At 45.4% G+C, this 19,757-nt stretch overlaps 1 protein-coding gene across 1 annotated transcript in view; it reads right to left on the reverse strand.

Moving 5' to 3' along the window:
- The window catches only part of spata6 (spermatogenesis associated 6), a 112,738-nt gene that overhangs the window by 53,640 nt on the left and 39,341 nt on the right, over nt 1-19,757 (reverse strand). Inside the window, exon 6 of the mRNA XM_078219390.1 lies at nt 4,076-4,156. Coding sequence (XP_078075516.1) covers nt 4,076-4,156 — 81 coding nt within the window. The remainder of the gene's footprint in view (nt 1-4,075; nt 4,157-19,757) is intronic.

A 19,757-nucleotide genomic window follows, 5' to 3' on the forward strand; every position in this document is an offset into this window, starting at 1 on the left:
TTAGGTACAGAAAGCAAAAAAGAGAGAAAGAGACATAGTGGATTAAGAGAGAAAGATGAGAGAGACAAGTATATTATTTAAAATCACCATACAATTAATATCTGAAGAAATAAGACATCACATTAATAAAAGTTGTTTTAGAACAAGGGAGGTTGTTTGTTATAATAAAGATTTGGCATATCATTAAAAGGGTACTTTGGCTGGAATGGATACAGCCTAATTTTTTCTGGTGAGTTTAAGGTGCATCTATTTATAAAGTAAATACAGCAATTTCACACCAGTCAGTATATTTGAATGATGAGTTTCTCTGTGAGATTCCCTTCTTGGCAACTTCTGGAGGAGGAGGGCATTTCAGACAGCAACCTCCTGGCTTCCACATTCAATCACACAGGTGGAGTCACTGGAAATTATGGGGGCGATTCTCTTATCCTGCAGCGCTGATTTTTTAGCGCAGTGGGATGGGAGGTTTCAGGGGGGCCAGATTAGCGTGATCCGCACTGGGATCTGACACTGAGCACATCTCCCAGTGCCGGATTTCCAGCACCATCAGCTCTGCGCCAGAAGCAGGCATGGAGCCGCCTAATGTATTCAAGACATCATTTTAATATAATTTAAATATAATTAGCGGGCCCGGAACTGAGGTCTTCGGGCCCCGCAGGCCTCACTCCACCCACCAGGAGTAGTTCACTCCAGCGAGGTTTACAGTAGCTCCCCACTAACGGGGAGCTGGTGGACCGACCTCACTGGAGTGGAGGGGGGGCAATCAGGGCCCCCCAGAAGGTCGGGCGGCGGGGGTGTGCCCCCTGTGCATTGGCACCTTGGCTGTGCCAACCTGTGGCCCCGGCACTGCTTAAGGGGCAAAGTGCCAATGCCTCGGGGACACCTTGGCACTGCCCATCGGCATTAGGGCCTCTGGGGACAATCGGTGGGCGTGGGGGGGTCCTGCTGCCACTCTGCATACAGATCGCAAGCAGAGGGAGGGAAGCCAGCGATCGGGCAATGGGTGGGAGGGGGCACTGCTGGGGGAGTTCTTCTTCTGGTTTTCTTGTTGAGACTCCAGCCTCCCCGCCAGATTTGGGAACAACAGGCTTAATCTTGTCCGAAGCCTCCATCCCATTAACAATTCCGCTGGGGCGATTCCTTTCGTGTGAGGGCTAGTCCTGTAGTCGAATAAAAATCGCACCAGTTTGGTCTCTATCAATGCTGCAGGTTGTTTCTTCATGCCGAGTTTAAAAGTCTGCACTGCTCGTTCAGCCAGCCCATTTGATGGCGGATGACAGGTGCTGTCCTAATGTGTTTGGTTCTGTTGGAAAGCATGAAATTCTGAAACTCAGTGCATGTAAAGGCAGTACCATTGTCAGAGACCAGGTCTGCAGGTATCCAATGTGTGCAGAAGCTCTGTCGTAGTTTCTCAATGGAGCATGGGAAGTGGCAGAACCCATGCAAGGTATCCCAAATCATTTGGAATGTGCCTCAACTATAATTAAGAACATGAAGCCCAAAAAAGCCTCGGCGAAGTCTACATGCACTCGCACCCAGGGCCTACCAGGCAACTTTCATACATGCGGCAGGCTGAGGGGGAAAGTTTTTGATTCTATTGGCACAACTCACATTCTCTGACCAAGTCGTTAATGTCTGCATCAAAACTGGCCATTGTACATAGCTCCTGGCTAGCACTTTCATCTTCAAAATCTCAGGGTGGCTCGGGTGTAATTCTATAAGTATCAGACGTGCCCTGGGTGAGGGACAACTGTGCAGGAGTCCCAGAGGATGATGCCATCCTCAATGCTGCGTTTGTCTTTCTTTGTCTAATAGTGTTTCATTTCATCTGAGGGCTGTCCTTTAACTCCCCCATGTAATATTATGTTTTTTTAATTTAGACAGGGCTGGGTCTTTTTGTGCCCAGGCCTTGATTAGCCTTGCAGAGATTGGCAAGGTGTCCAAAACATTGAGGGTCATCACAACCCCTTCTACTGCTGATAGCGAAGCTGGGTTTATGGGCACGCCAGACGACTCGGTGCGTCAACAGTCCCGGGGCTGTGCTCTAGGAGATATTCATAAGCCACCAATAACAAGGCCCAACACTGTAGCTGGGTGGAGACAATGGGGGTATTGCATAGTCTTTAAAAAGTCCCAGCAATGGATATGATCAGTTACTATGATGAAGCATCTACCGTAGATGTATTGATGGAACTTTTTAACGCCGAAGACAACTGCCAACTCCTCTTTCTCAATCTGGGAATACCTCCGCTCAGCGTCTGAGAGAGTCCTAGATATTTACGCAAATATTTGTTCTATCTCTCCAGCAATGTGGCAATACCACCCCAACTACGTAAAGGGAGGCATTGCATGTCAAGATAAAGTTCTTTTTGGGGTCAAAATGGGCCAATAAATTAGAAGACAGAAATTGCTGTTTACTGTCGAAAGTCTCCAGCTGCGGCACCCATCCTCAAGATCACCTTTGATGTTGCTTTAGTAGGGCATGCAGGAGGGCCAGCAAAGAAGCTAAACTCAGAATAAACTTCCTTTAATAATTCACTAACACCAGGAAGGATTTCAATCCTGTGGGGTTCCTTGGAGTTGGCTCCTCCTTAATGACCCTCACCTTATCCCCCACTGGATGAAGGCCCTTGCTATCTACCCGATGGCACAAATAGGACACGGCACTTGCTTGGAAGACACATTTTTCCCTTTTCAGGCATACCCCAACCTCTGAGAATCGCTGGAAGGCCTCTTCCAGGTACACCGCTAAGGGAGATACCCCTTGAAAAATGGTGCATGCAGACGAGACCCCAAAGGGCAGGCGATTATACTTGTGTAGGCCTTTGTGTGTATTAATTGTCACATACTTTGGGAAGGCTCGTCCAATTCAAGTCGGAGATACACATAGCTCATGTCCAACTTCGAAAATGTTTGGCCTCCCAGTTAACCTGCCGTACAGATCTTCAATCCAGGGCATGGGGTATTTATCAAGAGGTGATGCATTTTGGAAGGTCTAATGCAGGAGAGAAGTATACAGTAAATGGCAAAACCCTTAGAAGCATTAATATACAGAGGGATCTAATCGTACAGGTCTACAGTTCCTTCAAAATGGCAACACAAGTAGATAAGGTGGTCAAGAAAGCACATGGCATGCTTGCCTTCATCGGTCGGGGCACAGAGTATAAAAATTGGCATGTCATGTTGCAGTTGTATAGAACTTGGTTAGGCCATATTTGAAATTATTGTGTACAGTTCTGGTCGCCACACTACCAGAAGGATGTGGAGGCTTTGGAGAAGGTACAGAAAAGGTTTACCAGGATGTTGCCAGGTTTGGAGGGTATTAGCTATGAGGAGAGATTGGACAAACTTAGTTTGTTTTCACTTGAATGTTGGAGGCTGAAGGGGGACCTGATAGAAGTTTACAAAATTATGAGAGGCATGTATAAAATGGAGTTTAAGTAAAAGTTTGGAGATGTGAGGGGCAAATTTGTTTTACACAGAGGGTGGTAAATGCCTGAATGCGCTACCAAAGGAGGTGATAGAAGCAAATAAAATAGCAACTTTTAAGAGGCATCTTGACAGATACATGAATAGGCAGGGAATAGAGGGATATGGACTGCATAAGGGCAAAAGGTCTAGTTTAGAAAGGCGTCATGTGTCCGTGCAGGTTGGTGATCCGAAGGGCCTATTCCTATGCTCCACTGTTCTTCCTATCACCATCATCCTTTGTTTACAGTGAGTTCTGCGGCTACAGAGTGTAGGTCAGCCCCAAATCTTTCAACTGCCGGACTGAGTGGAGCCAGCTGATTTTAAACCCCCGCTTCTCTTTCCTTTTCAGGCGAGCCGCCACTCGTCTCATAGGGGAGCTCGTATTCCACAAGGTCCATAGGGAGATCTATTGACGGTTCCCTGTGGCCTTCACAACAGATATATATTTTGTAAGAAATGCTGAAAAACATTCTTATAATTACTCCATTCTCAGTGCCAACAGAACAAATCTCAGTCAATTTTTTAAAAATAAAATCAGTAATGCATGTGGTGATCTGAACTGAATAAGTTATTTTAACCTGTAATACAATTAATCAAGGCTTACCTCATATTCTATTTGCACAAAGTCTTGTGGACATTCTTTGATTATTGAAGTTGTTGAGAATTCCAGTCGTGGAGCTATACCCTGAAAGAAAAAGGACCAGATGACATCAGAGTCCACAATCTCTCTCATATACACATACTCATGTAGGAAAACAAAAACATTGATTATCGGACATTTCCAATTACTCGAACTGCATTGATCTCTTTTTATTCACATTTTTTCAAATACAAAATAATCATACAGTCAAGGTTTCAACTGCCACTCCAGGACTTGAGTACATGTATTAGGTTGATATTAGAGTGCAGTGCTGAAGAAGTGTTACATTGTCAAAGATGTCATCTTTGGATTGAGATACTAAATTAAGGTTCTAATTGCTTATCAAGGTGAACGGAATCTAGTGCCATGGCACTATTTAAAGAACAAAGTGTTCTCCCAATATTAAACAATTAAATTGTTTATCTCATGTGTTGATTTGGGGCCTTGCTGTTCACAACTTGGCTCCAATCTGCCAAATTGACACAGTAACTACACTTCCTCAAATATTTACAGTGCACACCTAATGCACTCTGCATGGGTGAGATTTCCATTCAGGGGTCAGAACCCTGAAGTTGCAGTCACCTCCAAAGGAGGTGATAGAAGCAAATACAATAGCAACTTTTAAGAGGCATCTTGACAGATACATGAATAGGCAGGGAATAGAGGGATATGGACTGCATAAGGGCAAAAGGTCTAGTTTAGGAAGGCGTCATGTGTCCGCGCAGGTCCCAATCCTGCACTACGTCAGCATTGTTTCCATATGGGAAGAAGCTTTATTGGCCGAGAGTCACCAACCACCCAATTTACGGCAACAGGCACAGGAAGGAGGCAGGACATAGGCAAGTATCAAGCCTGATTTAAAAGACAAGTGGCAGCTATTGTTGAGGTTTCCATTTGTCAAAGGGATGGAAAAAGAATTGAACCAACAAATCATGTTGAAGTTTCCATCATCTTCGCACACCTAACCCTTAGATGGATCCAGGGCTTCCAATCTCATCTCCCAGCCTTAACATATACAGTTTTTTAAAGTTTATATATTACTCACAAGTAGGCTTACATTCACACTGCAATGAGGTTACTGTGAAAATCCCCGAGTCGCCACACTCTGACCCGTTTGGATACACTGAGGGAGAATTTAGCATGGCCAATGCACCTAACCAGCACGTCTCTGGACTCTGATATAAAAAGTTACTCTGATTCCTACATCTATGAGCACCGCTAAGGATGGCCATTTTTCCAGATTTCTCCACACTGGACCATGCCACCTCAGTATTCACCCTTGCCGAACACAGATCATCATTGAACTTGGTGGTGCTGTATTGCTACTACCAGACCAGCTTTGGCCCATCCTCTTGTCACTGTTCATGTTCTTCCAATCAACCTGGAAGACCACGCAGTCACTCTCCTGCCTCCCCCAGTGGCCCTGGAGTCCATTGTGTTTGTTTTGGACATTTCTGTCCTCCTACCTGAACCTATCACTGTGGATGTCCCATGCCACATGTGGACCTCACCCCCGCGATCTTGAGGCCGTCTGCATGGTTGCACATCTGCACCCCCTCACAAGAGCTGCGAGTACTGCCCCCCCGCCAACCCCACCCCCCCAAATCCATCTCTAACCCAGTACTAAGCTAGCCATCCCCCAGAGTTAATGTGTACGAGGCCCATTGACTGGTGTGATGAGCCGGTAAGATCGCCCTCTAAAAATTTATTTTGCTTTAAAAATAAGTAATTTCCTTCTAAACTACAAGTGGATCCCCCTTTTTAGGCAATACATTGATGTGCACATCTTGACTGAAAAGAGAGGAATCTTATAGCTGTAACTTAATTTTGTGACTTAAAACTTATAAGGGGTAGAACTGCCAAAACGTTCAATAACAGAGAACCGACAGCTGTCTAATAAGTTAAAAATACATTTCCTTTCCACCACAAGCAATTAAGAGAGATAACCAGAGGAGGCAGAATTAATGTGGTCTGTGAGGTAGATGAAACATTCACATTTGCAATAATTAAGTTATTATATTCTTTTGCTGACGGTAAGATATAATTTATTGAAAACTTCTGCAGCAAGTCTAATTATGTACAAAATCCCTGCTCTGCTTCTCTTGTATAATATTAACCATTTACTTCATAAAATGGTAACAACATGGAAGGAAGTCATTCAGCCCACTATGTTTGTACCGGCTTTCTGTATGCGCATTTAGAAAGGAATAAACTCATTAACGATAGTCAGCATGGTTTTGTGAGAGGTCCTGCCTCACTAACCTGGTGGAGTTTTCTGAAGAAGTGACTAGAATGGTTGACGAGGGAAGGGCCGTGGATGTCGTCTATATGAACTTTAGTAAAGCGTTTGACAAAGTCCCTCATGGTAGGTTGGTGAAAAAGGTTGGATCTCATGGGATAAAGGGGGAGGTGGCTAGATGGGTGGAGAACTGGCTTGGTCTCAGAAGACAGAGGGTGGTAGTGGAAGGGTCTTTTTCCGGCTGGATGCCTGTGACTAGTGCTGTTCCGCAGGGCTCTGTATTGGCACCTCTGCTGTTTGTGATTTATATAAACGATCTGGGAGAAGGTGTAACTGGAGTGATCAGTAAGTTTGCGGACGACACGAAAATGGCTGGACTTGCAGATAGTGAGGAACATTGTCAGAGGCTACAGAAGGATATAGATAGGCTGGAAATTTGGGCAAAGAAGTGGCAGATAGAGTTCAATCCAGATAAATGCGAAGTGATGCATTTTGGTAGAACTAACGTAGGGGGGAGCTATACGATAAATGGCAGAACCATAAAGGGTGTAGATACGCAGAGGGACCTGGGAGTGCAAGTCCACAGGTCCTTGAAGGTGACATCACAGGTGGAGAAGGTAGTGAATAAGGCATATGGCATGCTTGCCTTTATAGGACGGGGCATAGAGTATAAAAGTTGGGGTCTGATGTTGCAGTTGTATAGAACGTTGGTTCGGCCGCATTTGGAATACTGCGCCCAGTTCTGGTCGCCACACTACCAGAAGGACGTGGAGGCGTTAGAGAGAGTGCAAGAAGGTGTACCAGGATGTTGCCTGGTATGGAAGAGCTTAGTTATGAGGAGACATTGGGTAAACTGGGGTTGTTCTCACTGGAAAGACGGAGGATGAGGGGTGACCTAATAGAGGTGTATAAAATTATGAAAGGCATAGATAGGGTGAACGGTGGGAAGCTTTTTCCCAGGTCAGTGGTGACGTTCACGAGGGGTCATAGGTTCAAGGTGAGGGGGGGGGGGAGGTTTAACACGGATATCAGAAGGACGTATTTTACACAGAGGGTGGTGGGGGCCTGGAATGCGCTGCCGGGCAAGCTGGTGGAGGCAGACACACTGGGAATGTTTAAGACTTATCTAGATAGCCACATGAATGGAGTGGGAATGGAGGGATACAAAAGAATGGTCTAGTTTGGACCAGGGAGCGGCACGGGCTTGGAGGGCCGAATGGCCTGTTCCTGTGCTGTATTGTTCTTTGTTCTGTAAGAGAAACCCAGCTTTGCTGCCTTTTCCCCATAGCCCTGGAAATTCTTTTCTCTTCAGATTTGGGAGGCATGACTGAATTTGCCTCCGTCACATTCTCACATATTGCATTCCAGATCCTGATTACTTGTTGTGAAAAAAAAGTATTTCCTCATGTCGCCTCCGTGTTTTTTGCCAATCTCTTTAAATAGATTACCTCTAGTTTCAATTCTTGCTCCACCGGGAGGTTTCTCTCCGACTACTCTGTCCAGACCCTTCATGATTTTGAAAAGCTCTTGTTATATAACTAATTTTATTACACTTTGGACATATACATATTTAAGTTACTGAGAGAAGTAATGGACTGGCCACATGCTTTGTTAATGTGAATAAACATTTTGCTAAATGCAAAATAAGTCTAAAGTATATGCTCCAAAATAAAACCTATGAAAGTAGATAAACCAGCAATGTGAAATTAAAATGAATTAAAAGCAGAGTAATCCAACACCAATGGTCTATAACTCAAAAGTGTAAATAATTAAAAACAAGACAATTACAGTCATCAATCTCTAGTCATTTATTTTTGACAATTTATGTTGGTTGAGGTGAGTGATAGTCCTGGGTTGACATCCCTTCGCTCTACAGCAGTATCACAGCATGGAAACCACCCCCTCCACCCCAACTTTAGCTATTGTGTTGAGCCATCGACATCAAATTTAGACATCTGAGATGAAGCATAAACATTTTCATCTAATTAATAGGGGATCCTTGAATGATGTCAATGCATTAATTTATATATCTTAATTTCAAAAGCTTATATCTGTTCATATCTGTGCACACTTTGTAAATCTTTACTCATATTGCTATGGCAAAAATTAGGAGCATGATGGAACACTCTCCAGGAGCTTGGCCACTCCAAAAACACTCCAGAAACTCAACACCTTCCAAGACAAAGCAGCCAATTTGATTGGCACCCCATCCTCAAGTATTCACTCCCTCCACTGCTGACGCATAGTGGCAGCAGTTTTTTTTGAAAAGATATCTTCACACAGACTGGGAACTGGTGGAAGAATTCCTGAGCAGATTATCAGCCGGTTGAACTGCGTTGCGAATGCTCCTTCAGTGGCCAACAAGTCCTGGTATCGTACTAGAACACAGAGCTTCTGGTCCAGAGGTAGGGACACTGCCATTGCAGGAACTCACCAAGGCTCCTTAGCAGCACATGCATTGTGAACAACACCATCTACAAGTTCCATATGAAGCAACATGCCATTCCTTCTCTGTCTCTGGGTCAAGATCCTGGAACTCCCTCCTGAACAGCATGGCGGGTGTACCTACACCATATGGACTGCAATAGTTCAAGAAGACAGCTCACCACCACGTTCTCAGGGGCAATTAGGAATGGCAATAAATGCTGACTTAGCAAGCGATGCCCACAACCCATGAATGAATTAAAATTGTCGCACTTCTCTGTCAACCATTATAAATTTGTAAATCGGCTTTGCCTCTTGTAAACTCATTCCATAAATAGAACATAGAACATATAGAACATAGAACATAGAAAGCCACAGCACAAACAGGCCCTTCGGCCCACAGGTTGCGCCGATCACATCCCCACCTCTAGGCCTATCTATAGCCCTCAATCCCATTAAATCCCATGTACTCATCCAGAAGTCTCTTAAAAGACCCCAACGAGTTTGCCTCCACCACCACCGACGTCAGCCGATTCCACTCACCCACCACCCTCTGAGTGAAAAACTTACCCCTGACATCTCCTCTGTACCTACTCCCCAGCACCTTAAACCTGTGTCCTCTCGTAGCAACCATTTCAGCCCTTGGAAATAGCCTCTGAGAGTCTACCCTATCCAGACCTCTCAACATCTTGTAAACCTCTATCAGGTCACCTCTCATCCTTCGTCTCTCCAGGGAGAAGAGACCAAGCTCCCTCAACCTATCCTCATAAGGCATGCCCCCCAATCCAGGCAACATCCTTGTAAATCTCCTCTGCACCCTTTCAATGGCTTCAACATCTTTCCTGTAATGAGGTGACCAGAACTGCGCGCAGTACTCCAAGTGGGGTCTAACCAGGGTCCTATAAAGCTGCAGCATTATCTCCCGACTCCTAAACTCAATCCCTCGATTAATGAAGGCCAGTACGCCGTACGCCTTCTTGACCGCATCCTCCACCTGCGAGGCCGATTTAAGAGTCCTATGGACCCGGACCCCAAGGTCCTTCTGATCCTCTACACTGCTAAGAATGGTACCCTTCATATTATATTGCTGCTTCATCCCATTGGATCTGCCAAAATGGATCACCACACACTTATCCGGGTTGAAGTCCATCTGACTTGAAACTCATTATTAACTGTACTTGAAATTCTGCTTTTCATGTTTTGGATCCACACATGATTACAAATTATCTCCAAGATATCTGGCATTCCTTGAATCACTGCGTTTCCCACTTCCTGACATTAACATTCAACATGAGATACCACCACATGCAGGCTCTCAAACTCTCTTCAACAGCACCGATTAACTCCAGAGTTGCCTTGGTCACAGTTCTCTTTCTTCCTTCGGTTAACCTGACATTTTTAACAAAGCTCTTCTTTTTTTCATTCTTTTTAGTTGAGTAGAGTTATGAGCTTCAGGAACTCTGCCGCCCTGAATACATTCCGGACAGCACGGTGGCACAGTGATTAGCACTGCTGCCTTACAACCTTACGACCTGGGTTTGATTCCCGGCTTGGGTCCCTGTCTGTGCAGAGTCTGCACGTTCTCCCTGTGTTTGCATGGGTTTCCTCTGGGTGCTCTGGTTGCCTCCCACAGTCCGAAAGATGTGCTGGTTAGGTGCATTGTCCATGCTAAATTCTCCCTCAGTGTAGCTGAACAGGTGCCGGAGTGTGGCGACCAGGGGATTTTCACAGTATTTTCATTGCAGTGTTAATGTAAGCCTACTTGTGATACTAATAAATAAACTTAAAACTTTAAAACTGATCCCACCCCTCCTTCCAATTGCACCTCTTGTTGCATTTTTACTCACCTTTCTGACCTATTTCTTTCAGGTCCTGAATGATCAGTCCTCAGCAAAGGCCTCAGCTTAAGCTTTCAACTCTGTGAATTTTTGAGCTTAGCATAATTCTGAGCTCTTCTACCCTTGCCTTCATGCCCACTTCTTTGACCAGGAGCCAAAATCCCAGCAAAATCAGTAATAGAAGCACAAGTAATACTGGAGTTCCATTTTAAGGATGATTAGTTCAGATAGATTTAACTGCCACCCTTTATTTCCAAGTTTACTGGTTTTTCCTTTTTGGTGGATAGCCAGATGAATCAGACCAAACTGGCTCATACTGACATTATGCAGTTTGTAGCTGGCTCCACATGGCAAAAAGCTACTAGAACAGAGAACATTACAGCGCAGTACAGGCCCTTCGGTCCTCAATGTTGCGCCGACCTGTGAAACCAATCTAAAGCCCATCTAACTTACTCTATTCCAATATCATCCATATGTTTATCCAATGACCATTTAAATACCCTTAATGTTGGCGAGTCCACTACTGTTGCAGGCAGGGCATTCCACGCCCTTACTACTCTCTGAGTGAAGAGCCTATCTCTGACATCTGTCCTATATCTATCACCCCTCAATTTAAAGCTATGTCCCCTCGTGCTAGCCATCACCATCCGAGGAAAAAGGCTCTCACTATCCACCCTATCTAATCCTCTGATCATCTTGTATGCCTCCATTAAGTCACCTCTTAACCTTCTTCTCTCTAACGAAAACAGCCTCAAGTCCCTCAGCCTTTCCTCATAAGACCTTCCCACCATACCAGGCAACATCCTAGTAAATCTCCTCTGCACCCTTTCCAATGCTTCCACATCCTTCCTATAATGCGGCGACCAGAACTGTATGCAATACTCCAAGTGCGGCCGCACCAGAGTTTTGTACAGCTGCAACATGACCTCATGGCTCCGAAACTCAATCCCTCCACCAATAAAAGCTAACACACTTAGCTTTCTTGTATGCCTTCTTAACAACCCTATCAACCTGGGTGCCAACTTTCAGGGATCTATGCACATGGACACCGAGATCTCTCTGCTCATCCACACGACCAAGTATCTTACCATTAGCCCAATACTCTGTATTCCTGTTACTCCTTCCAAAGTGAATCACCTCACACTTTTCCGCATTAAACTCCATTTGCCACCTCTCAGCCCAGTTCTGGAGCTTATCTATGTCCCCCTGTAACCTGCAACATCCTTCCGCACTGTCCACAACTCCACCGACTTTAGTGTCATTCGCAAATTTACTAACCCATCCTTCTACGCCCTCATCCAGGCCACTCATTACAGTCATCTGAAGAGTGCTTCGTGGAAGCTCAGCAGTATTCAAGTTCCCAAGCTGTAGCCGCTGAGAATATACCCAAGGAACACTCGGATATGTAAAAGAGCATGAGGATTATTCCTAATTCAGAAAGTTAATTGTTAAACAAACATGAAATGAATTGTGAAGTTTTTTGTCATCAATTTGATGTCGATAGTAATATTTATGGTGAAATAAGAAAAGGGTATAGAGCCCAATTTTAGCATCAGGTTATGCCCATTTACGGGCATGAAAATTTGGTAAAGTCGGGTGTGAGGTGAGTAGCGTGATCCGCGCCCGCCTCTGCACCAGTTCCCCCTTTACCAAGGCCCGAAAATGGCTGTGATCGGGACCGTGCCCGAAACGGGCATGTCAGCCATTTAAATGCATTTGCATGCATTTAAATTGACTTAATGGGCTGCACGCCCAACCTTACCGGCACTTCCCCCTTTACCACTGCGTTCGCCCATCCAGAATCAGCGCGAAACAGACATGCTCGACAAAAGTCCGATTCGGGCACTCCAGTCAGTAAGTGCCTAGTATCCGATGGCTCTCTGCTTGAGATCGTTGGGCGGCGGGTAGGGGAGGTGGGGGGGGGGGGGGGGGGGGGGGGGGGGGCGCATAGGGGCGCCTGAGAATGAGTCTAAAAATCAGATCTGAAACACTCCCTTTTTCAAGTCCCCCCAGCACTTAGAATCAAAATGATAAAATAGGGCCCTATGTGCTAGGACTGTAAGAAGGCAATTTTGTGGAAATAACAAATCACAAAAATGATATTTCTTTAGAGTCCTCCTTTCATTAAATAAATGTAGATATTAAAAAGTGTTATGCAAAGTAGGGACAGGAAGGGCACACCATGCATGCTTTTTTGTATACAAATGTTTAATGCAACACCAGATACGATACTGCTATGATAAAACTTTTTCCTAACAAATTAATGTATCAGCTCATTATAAAGATTGAATTTCAACTAAAATTTAGATGCTAGAGAGCAATGCGAAGCTGGCAATGTAATGCAGATCTGCCAGCTCTTTTCAGGTCTCAAAACAGTGCCTTACTATAGTTAACATGTTTATGCAGAGGATTGAATCAGTCATGTGGCTACGAATGGGTCATATTAATCCATCAATACTTTCCAAAGGCAAAAAAAGTAGCATCCACCATTTCATAATATCACCTTCTCAAATAACTGTGCTAATCTTAGGTCACAGACATCAAAGCTTTGCTGTGAAACTGTGGCGCTGCTGATATAAGCACAATCATCTCAATGGCACAACAATTTTGTAACACTTTAAGCTTCAATCTACATTTAACCTGGACTCACTTCAGTAATATATTTTCAATGTGCTTCTTTGTGATTTGTAATTTCTCAAAACAACGATCATTAATTTGGTGTTTAGATGAGATTGTTGAAAATGCTTTGTTAAAATAAAACTCGAGCAAAAATTGGTTTTGCAACACAAACCAGTTATTGGCAGAGCATATGCAACATGCACCTAATGTCAGAACCCTGGCACTCACTGCAAAATTGGTTGCAGATGACAACCAAGTGCTCTGCTGTAGTTTGCAAAATTATCTGGCTCAAATGTCAGTTCACAGGCAAGGTGGATAGGAGCTAGTGAATGGAATAGTTGAACAAAGGCCGATAGTATCCCTCCATATCAGGTAAAGGAAAAATAAAGAACTCAACAGTTCTTCAACATCATCCTGCGAACTCTTTGGTCTCCAGTACATCTGGAAAAACTGAACAATGTTGTACATGCAGTGTTCGGATTCTGTTACTCTTGGCAGCAAGGTGCTAACTCAGGTGCTAGGTCCCAACTTAGCATCATCAAGTGTCCTTATAGGCTTTTTAAGTGGACATACCAAAGATTCGAAAGATAAAACTAATGCCAAATAAGTTGAATGTCTGGAGCATGTGCCCAAAGCTAGATGTCTGGCTCTGCCAAAAGCAATAACAAAAAAAGCCAAATAATTAAACTGCATGTTTTTAAAGAAGTAGCTTAATACTTATCTTTTGTTTTATTTACAAGCATGCCATATAGAAATCTATATTTTGTGTATGTCTCAGGTTTATGATATCTAAGAGGCTGCATGTTGTTAGTTATTCATTTTCAATTAGAAAATAAATGTTTAAATGAAAGTTGGCTTTTTAAAAAAATCATTCTTGGGTTAAGACAGTGGCTGGTAAGTCAACATTTATTGAAGGTGGAAATGAGCTGCCTTCTTGAACATTGCAGTCCGTGTAGTGTGGGTACACCCACAGTGCTGTTAGGGAGGAAGTTCCAGCATTTTGACCCAGCGACAGTGAAAGAACAGAGATATATTTCCAAGTCAGGATGGTGAGTGATTTGGAGAGAATTTGCAGATACTGGTGTTCCCATGCATCTGTTGCCCTTGTTCTTTGGCGTAGTAGAGATCACAGATTTGGAATATGTTGTCAAAAGAGCTTTGGCAAATTGCTGCAGTGTGATTTGAAGATGGTACACAGTGCAACCACTATGCATGGTGGTGCAGAGAGTGAATGTTTAAGATGGTGGATGGGGTGCCCATAAAGTGGACTCTGCTTTCTCTTGGATGATGATGAGCTTCCTGAGTGTTGTTGGGGCTGCACTCATCCAGACAACTGGAGAATATTCCATCACACTCCTGGCTTGTCCTTAGATGGTGGAAAGGCTGTGGAGAGCCAGGAGGTGCCATACTGGCCACAGAATTCCCATCTCTGACCCACTTTTGCTGCCACATTTTTTGTACGACTGGTCCAGTTAAGTTTCTGATCAATGGTAACCCCTATAATGTTGTTGGCAATGCCATTGACTGTTATGAGGTTGTAGTGAGATCCTCTCTTGTTGTAGATGGTTATTGCTTAGCACTTGCATAGTGCGAATATTACTTCCAATCACCCCAAGCCTGACAGTTGTTCAGATTTTCCTGCATGAAGGCTGAGACTGCCGCCGTAATCAAGGGGTTGGTGCATGATATTGAATACTGCCCAATCATCAGTGAAGATTGCCACTTCTGATATTATAATGGTGGGAGGTGGTCGCTGAAGCAGCTGAAGATGGTTGGACGAAGGACACCACCCTGAGGAATATCTGCAGTGATGTCATGGGGCTGAGATCATCTAACAAACAACCATTTTCCTTTTTATTGCCCCAATATATGGAGAGACATCCCCTCGACTCCAATTGATTTAAATTTTCTTGGGTTGTTTGATCTCATACTCAGTCAAATGCTGTTCTGATGATAAGGACAAACAAAATAGATAAAAGCAAATTATTATGGATGCTGGAATCTGAAACAAAAACAGAAAATGCTTGATAATCTCAGCAGGCCTGACGGCATCTGTGGAGAAAGAACAGAGCTGATGTTCTGTTTCAGACACCTCACCTTTTGTTATTGACTGTCCTAATTGCTCTTGGCAATTTTGCAGTAATAAGAATTGAACGTTGTAACATTGTTAATCACAGCTTACAATATGCAGAGAAATCTCTCATAACATTTTCTGTTTGTGCAATCCAGAATTAGAAGAAAGCTCCCTGCACTCAGCCACTGATCTGGGAACAAAGAAACACAATGTGGTAAACCACTGTTAAGCTTATTGCCTGTGTGTGTGTGTGACATGCCTGGACATGCCCCTGCTGGCCTTGCCTGAGACTCCTCCCCCCCTGGTCCAGGTATAACGGTGACTGCTCCCAACCCCCCTGCCTCAGTCTCGGGACCAGTTCATTAGCATGGGTGTGCTCCAAGTCTTTTGCGAATAAAAGCCTATTTGTTCTTGCATACAAACTAGTCTTTGCTTGATTGATAGTGCATCAATTTTATTCGCAAAAAGTTTTGGGATGGAGCAGATCCTAAAACCCGATAGATTAGAATTGGATCCTCAAGCTGTAGGAGCCTCTAACAGCTTCGATCACTGGCTGCGATGTTTCGAAACTTTCCTCTCCGCCTCCGTCGTCCAGACCGAAACCGACAAGCTACACGTGCTCCACGCCCGGGTAAGCGATCAAGTATTCTCGATGATTAGAGACGCTGAAACTTACGAGGATGCGATCGAACTTTTAACAGGCCAGTACAACAAACAGACTAATGTAATCTACGCCAGACATCTTCAGGCTACTCGCAGACAACAGCCAGGAGAATCGGGCGACCAATTCCTGAGTGTGTTGCGAGCACTTGGCAGGGCCTGCAACTGCAAGATCTTAACAGCCACCCAAAACACTGAGGACTTAGTCAGAGATGCCTATGTCACGGGTATCAGGTCAAACTATATCCGACAACGACTGCTGAAACAGGGTGGGCTGGATCTACAAAAGCCTGCGGCGCTTGCCGACTCGTTAGAGGTGGCCTTCCGTAATTTCGAAGCCTACACCCCTGACCACGGGGGTGCATCGTGGACGCCGCAGTCGCTGCCACCTCTGTACTCGGGAGGGCCGCAGGCCTATGCCACGCCACGTCCCACCAATGACCCGACCGCTGCGGCAGTCTCTGGAGGCCCGAAGTGCTACCTCTGTGGCCTGGGGAAGCACCCCCGACAACGCTGCCCAGCGAAGGATGCGAACTGCTCCGGGTGTGGAAAGAAGGGCCATTACGTGAAGGTATGCAAGGCGAAGTCGACCTCCAAGCCCAGTAGCGCCGCGTGCGACCCGCGGGAGCCGCCATCTTGGGCGCCGGTAGCCGTGTGTGAGCCGTGCGGGCCGCCATCTTGGACGCCTTCAGCCGCATGTGAGCCGTGTGGGCCGCCATCTTGGATGCCGTCAACTGCGTCGCAAAATCCAACGGTGGCTTCGGTTACGCTGGACCAATTCAGGCCTCACCAACTCGCCATCATGGACATCGAGGTAAACGGTCGCACTACAAACTGTTTATTTGACTGTGGGAGTACGGAGAGCTTTATTCACCCTAACACAGTGAGTCGCTACGCCCTTTCAGTACTGCCAGTGAAGCAAACGATCTCCATGGCTTCAAAGTCCCACTCGGTGGATGTCCTCGGGTACTGCGTGGCGACCCTGACTGTACGGGGCAGTGTACAAAAACTTCAGGCTCCTCGTGCTGCCACAACTCTGCGCTGCCGTACTCCTGGGGCTAGATTTCCTGTGTCACCTTAAGAGTGTCACCATGGAGTATAATGGACCTTTTCCCCGGCTCTCTGTTTGCAATCACCAGTTCTTAGATCGCCCACCGTGCACCACCTGCAGCCTCTCGACCCTTAAAGTCGCCCCTCCCTCACTGTTTGAAAATCTCACCCCCCGACTGCAAGCCCATCGCCAGCAAGAGCAGACGGTACAGTGCTGGAGACAGGGCTTTTATCAGGTCCGAAGTACAACGGCTCCTAGGGGAGGGGATCATCGAGGCCAGTACCAGCCCCTGGAGAGCCCAAGTAGTAGTTGTTAAGACTGGGGCGCAACATCATTGACTACAGGCAGACCATTAACCGCTACACGCAGCTGGACGCGTACCCCCTTCCCCGCATATCTGACATGGTTAATCAGATTGCGCAATATCAGGTGTTCTCCACCATCGACTTAAAATCTGCATACCACCAGCTCCCTCTCCGCCCGGAAGACCGCCAATATACTGCCTTCGAGGCGGATGGCCGCCTCTATCACTTCCTTAGGGTCCCCTTCGGCGTCACCAACGGGGTCTCGGTTTTCCAGCGTGAGATGGACCGAATGGTAGACCAGAACAGGCTGCGGGCCACCTTCCCGTACCTGGATAACGTCACCATCTGCAGCCATGATCAGCAGGACCACGACGCCAACCTCCACAAATTCCTCCACACCACCTCACTCCTAAATCTGACCTATAATAAGGAGAAGTGCGTATTCCGCACACGCCGCCTCGCCATCCTTGGTTGTGTTGTGGAAAACGGGGTCATCGGTCCCGATCCCGACCACATGCGCCCCATCCTGGAACTTCCCCTCCCCACTAGCCTCAAAGCACTGAGGAGATGCCTGGGCTTTTCATCGTATCTAGTTTTCAGGCATTAAATGGACACATAAGCTTCCAAAATGGCAGGAAGAATTTACACACTCATTATGAATTGGAAGTGCACTAACTGGTATTTTTGAACAAGTTGCCGATAGGAATCCATGGCGCCAGCCAGAATTATTCAAAGCAATGATTAAAATATACAAATTAGGATCCTACACATGTTACAGGACATTTTTGTGATACAAGGCTACCCAGTGACTGACTTACTACATAAACTCTCTCAACCACTCCTGGTGTTAACAGGCAGGAATGACCCTTTATTAGTACTCGATAAAGGGATCATTTAGTATTTACAGGTTAGTGGCTGCTTTGCGTTTTGAACTCTTGCTGCTTCTGGTCTGTTATTTAACTGAAAACTGCATTTTGACTGCTGACAGGACCTGCGAAGTTGTACTGTTTTTGGCTGCCTTTGGAGCTGGAGAAGGGGAACAGCAAAGAGGGCAGCAGAGAACAGGGGCAGCTTTGATGGAGGTAGGAAGAGGAGGGAACTGCACAGAGAGCATACTCACAATTGGCATTCAGAAAGCATTTTTCCTACATTTAATAAAATAAGCAGCAGGTCAGGCACAATCTGTGGAAATAAGTGGAGTTAACTTTTCAAGTCAAGGTGACCTTTTATTAAGATGTTTCTTTCATTAAATTTTAAGAGAAGCGATACATGAGATGCCTTCACTTCAGAAAGAAGACTGTCACCAAATTATCTCACCTGTTGCAGCCACAACTTGAGCCTCACACCAGTGCATGTTTGAGGTAGACTGTGTTTATCAAGTTCATCATGACAGTAAACTTTTATGGCACAGACTTCTTTCAAACTGCTCCAAGTGTCATCAGTAACATATGACAGCTTACACACCACTGCATTTGGGACACTCCACTAGAAGCAGTACTTAAATCTACTTCCCCATAGTTGTTGATTCAAGTAACTGTGGTGTGTGCCACAGACACTTAAAGAACAACTAATCCAATGATAACAAGAGAGCACTAGGCTTTGCCCACATGTCAGGGTACAAAATGCAATAGCTCACCCACATTTCCTTGTATACACCTTGGTCCCTTTATCAATTGTGAAAAATCCAAATCCTCAATGTGCAGCTGCTTTGCAACCATAACCATTACATCATTCAGTTTTGTGCTCAGTGTCCTGATTGCAGTTAGGGCTCATTCATCTTCTGCCAACCCATTGTGCAGCCCCTACTGGGGCGGCACGGTAGCACAGTGGTTAGCACTGCTGCTTCACAGCGCCAGGGATCTGGGTTCAATTCCTGGCTTGGGTCACTGTCTATGTCTATGTGGAGTTTGCACATTCTCTCCGTGTCTGCGTGGGTTTCCTCCGGGTGCTCCAGTTTCCTCCCATATTCTGAAAGACGTGCTGGTTTGGTGCATTGACCCAAACAGGCGCCAGAATGTGGCGACTAGGGGAATTTCACAGTAGCTTCATTGCAGTGTTAATGTAAGCCTTACTTATGACTAATAAATAAACTTCACTTTATTCCAGTCAAGCCATCAAGTTACATGCTAGGAAACAAGGGCTATCCCGTTGAGACATAGCTCATGATTCCTATCTAGAAACAAGGCAAAGCTGCAGAGTGGGCCAACAGCTTGAGCCATGCTTGAGCCACCAGATGCACCATTGAAGAAATAATTGGCATAATTAAGCAATGTGTGGACCTTTCCTGTGCAACTCTGCAGCAAACTCCTGAATGGGTATCCAGATGAGATCATCTGCTGCATGTCCCTTAGCTTTGCAATTATGAGGGATCAGTCCGAAGCACATCCTGGGAGCAAGAAGTATGGCAGGAGGAAGAGCATGAAAAGGAGCACGAGC

Source organism: Mustelus asterias, chromosome 8, assembly GCF_964213995.1.
Source record: "Mustelus asterias chromosome 8, sMusAst1.hap1.1, whole genome shotgun sequence".
NCBI lineage: Eukaryota > Metazoa > Chordata > Chondrichthyes > Carcharhiniformes > Triakidae > Mustelus > Mustelus asterias.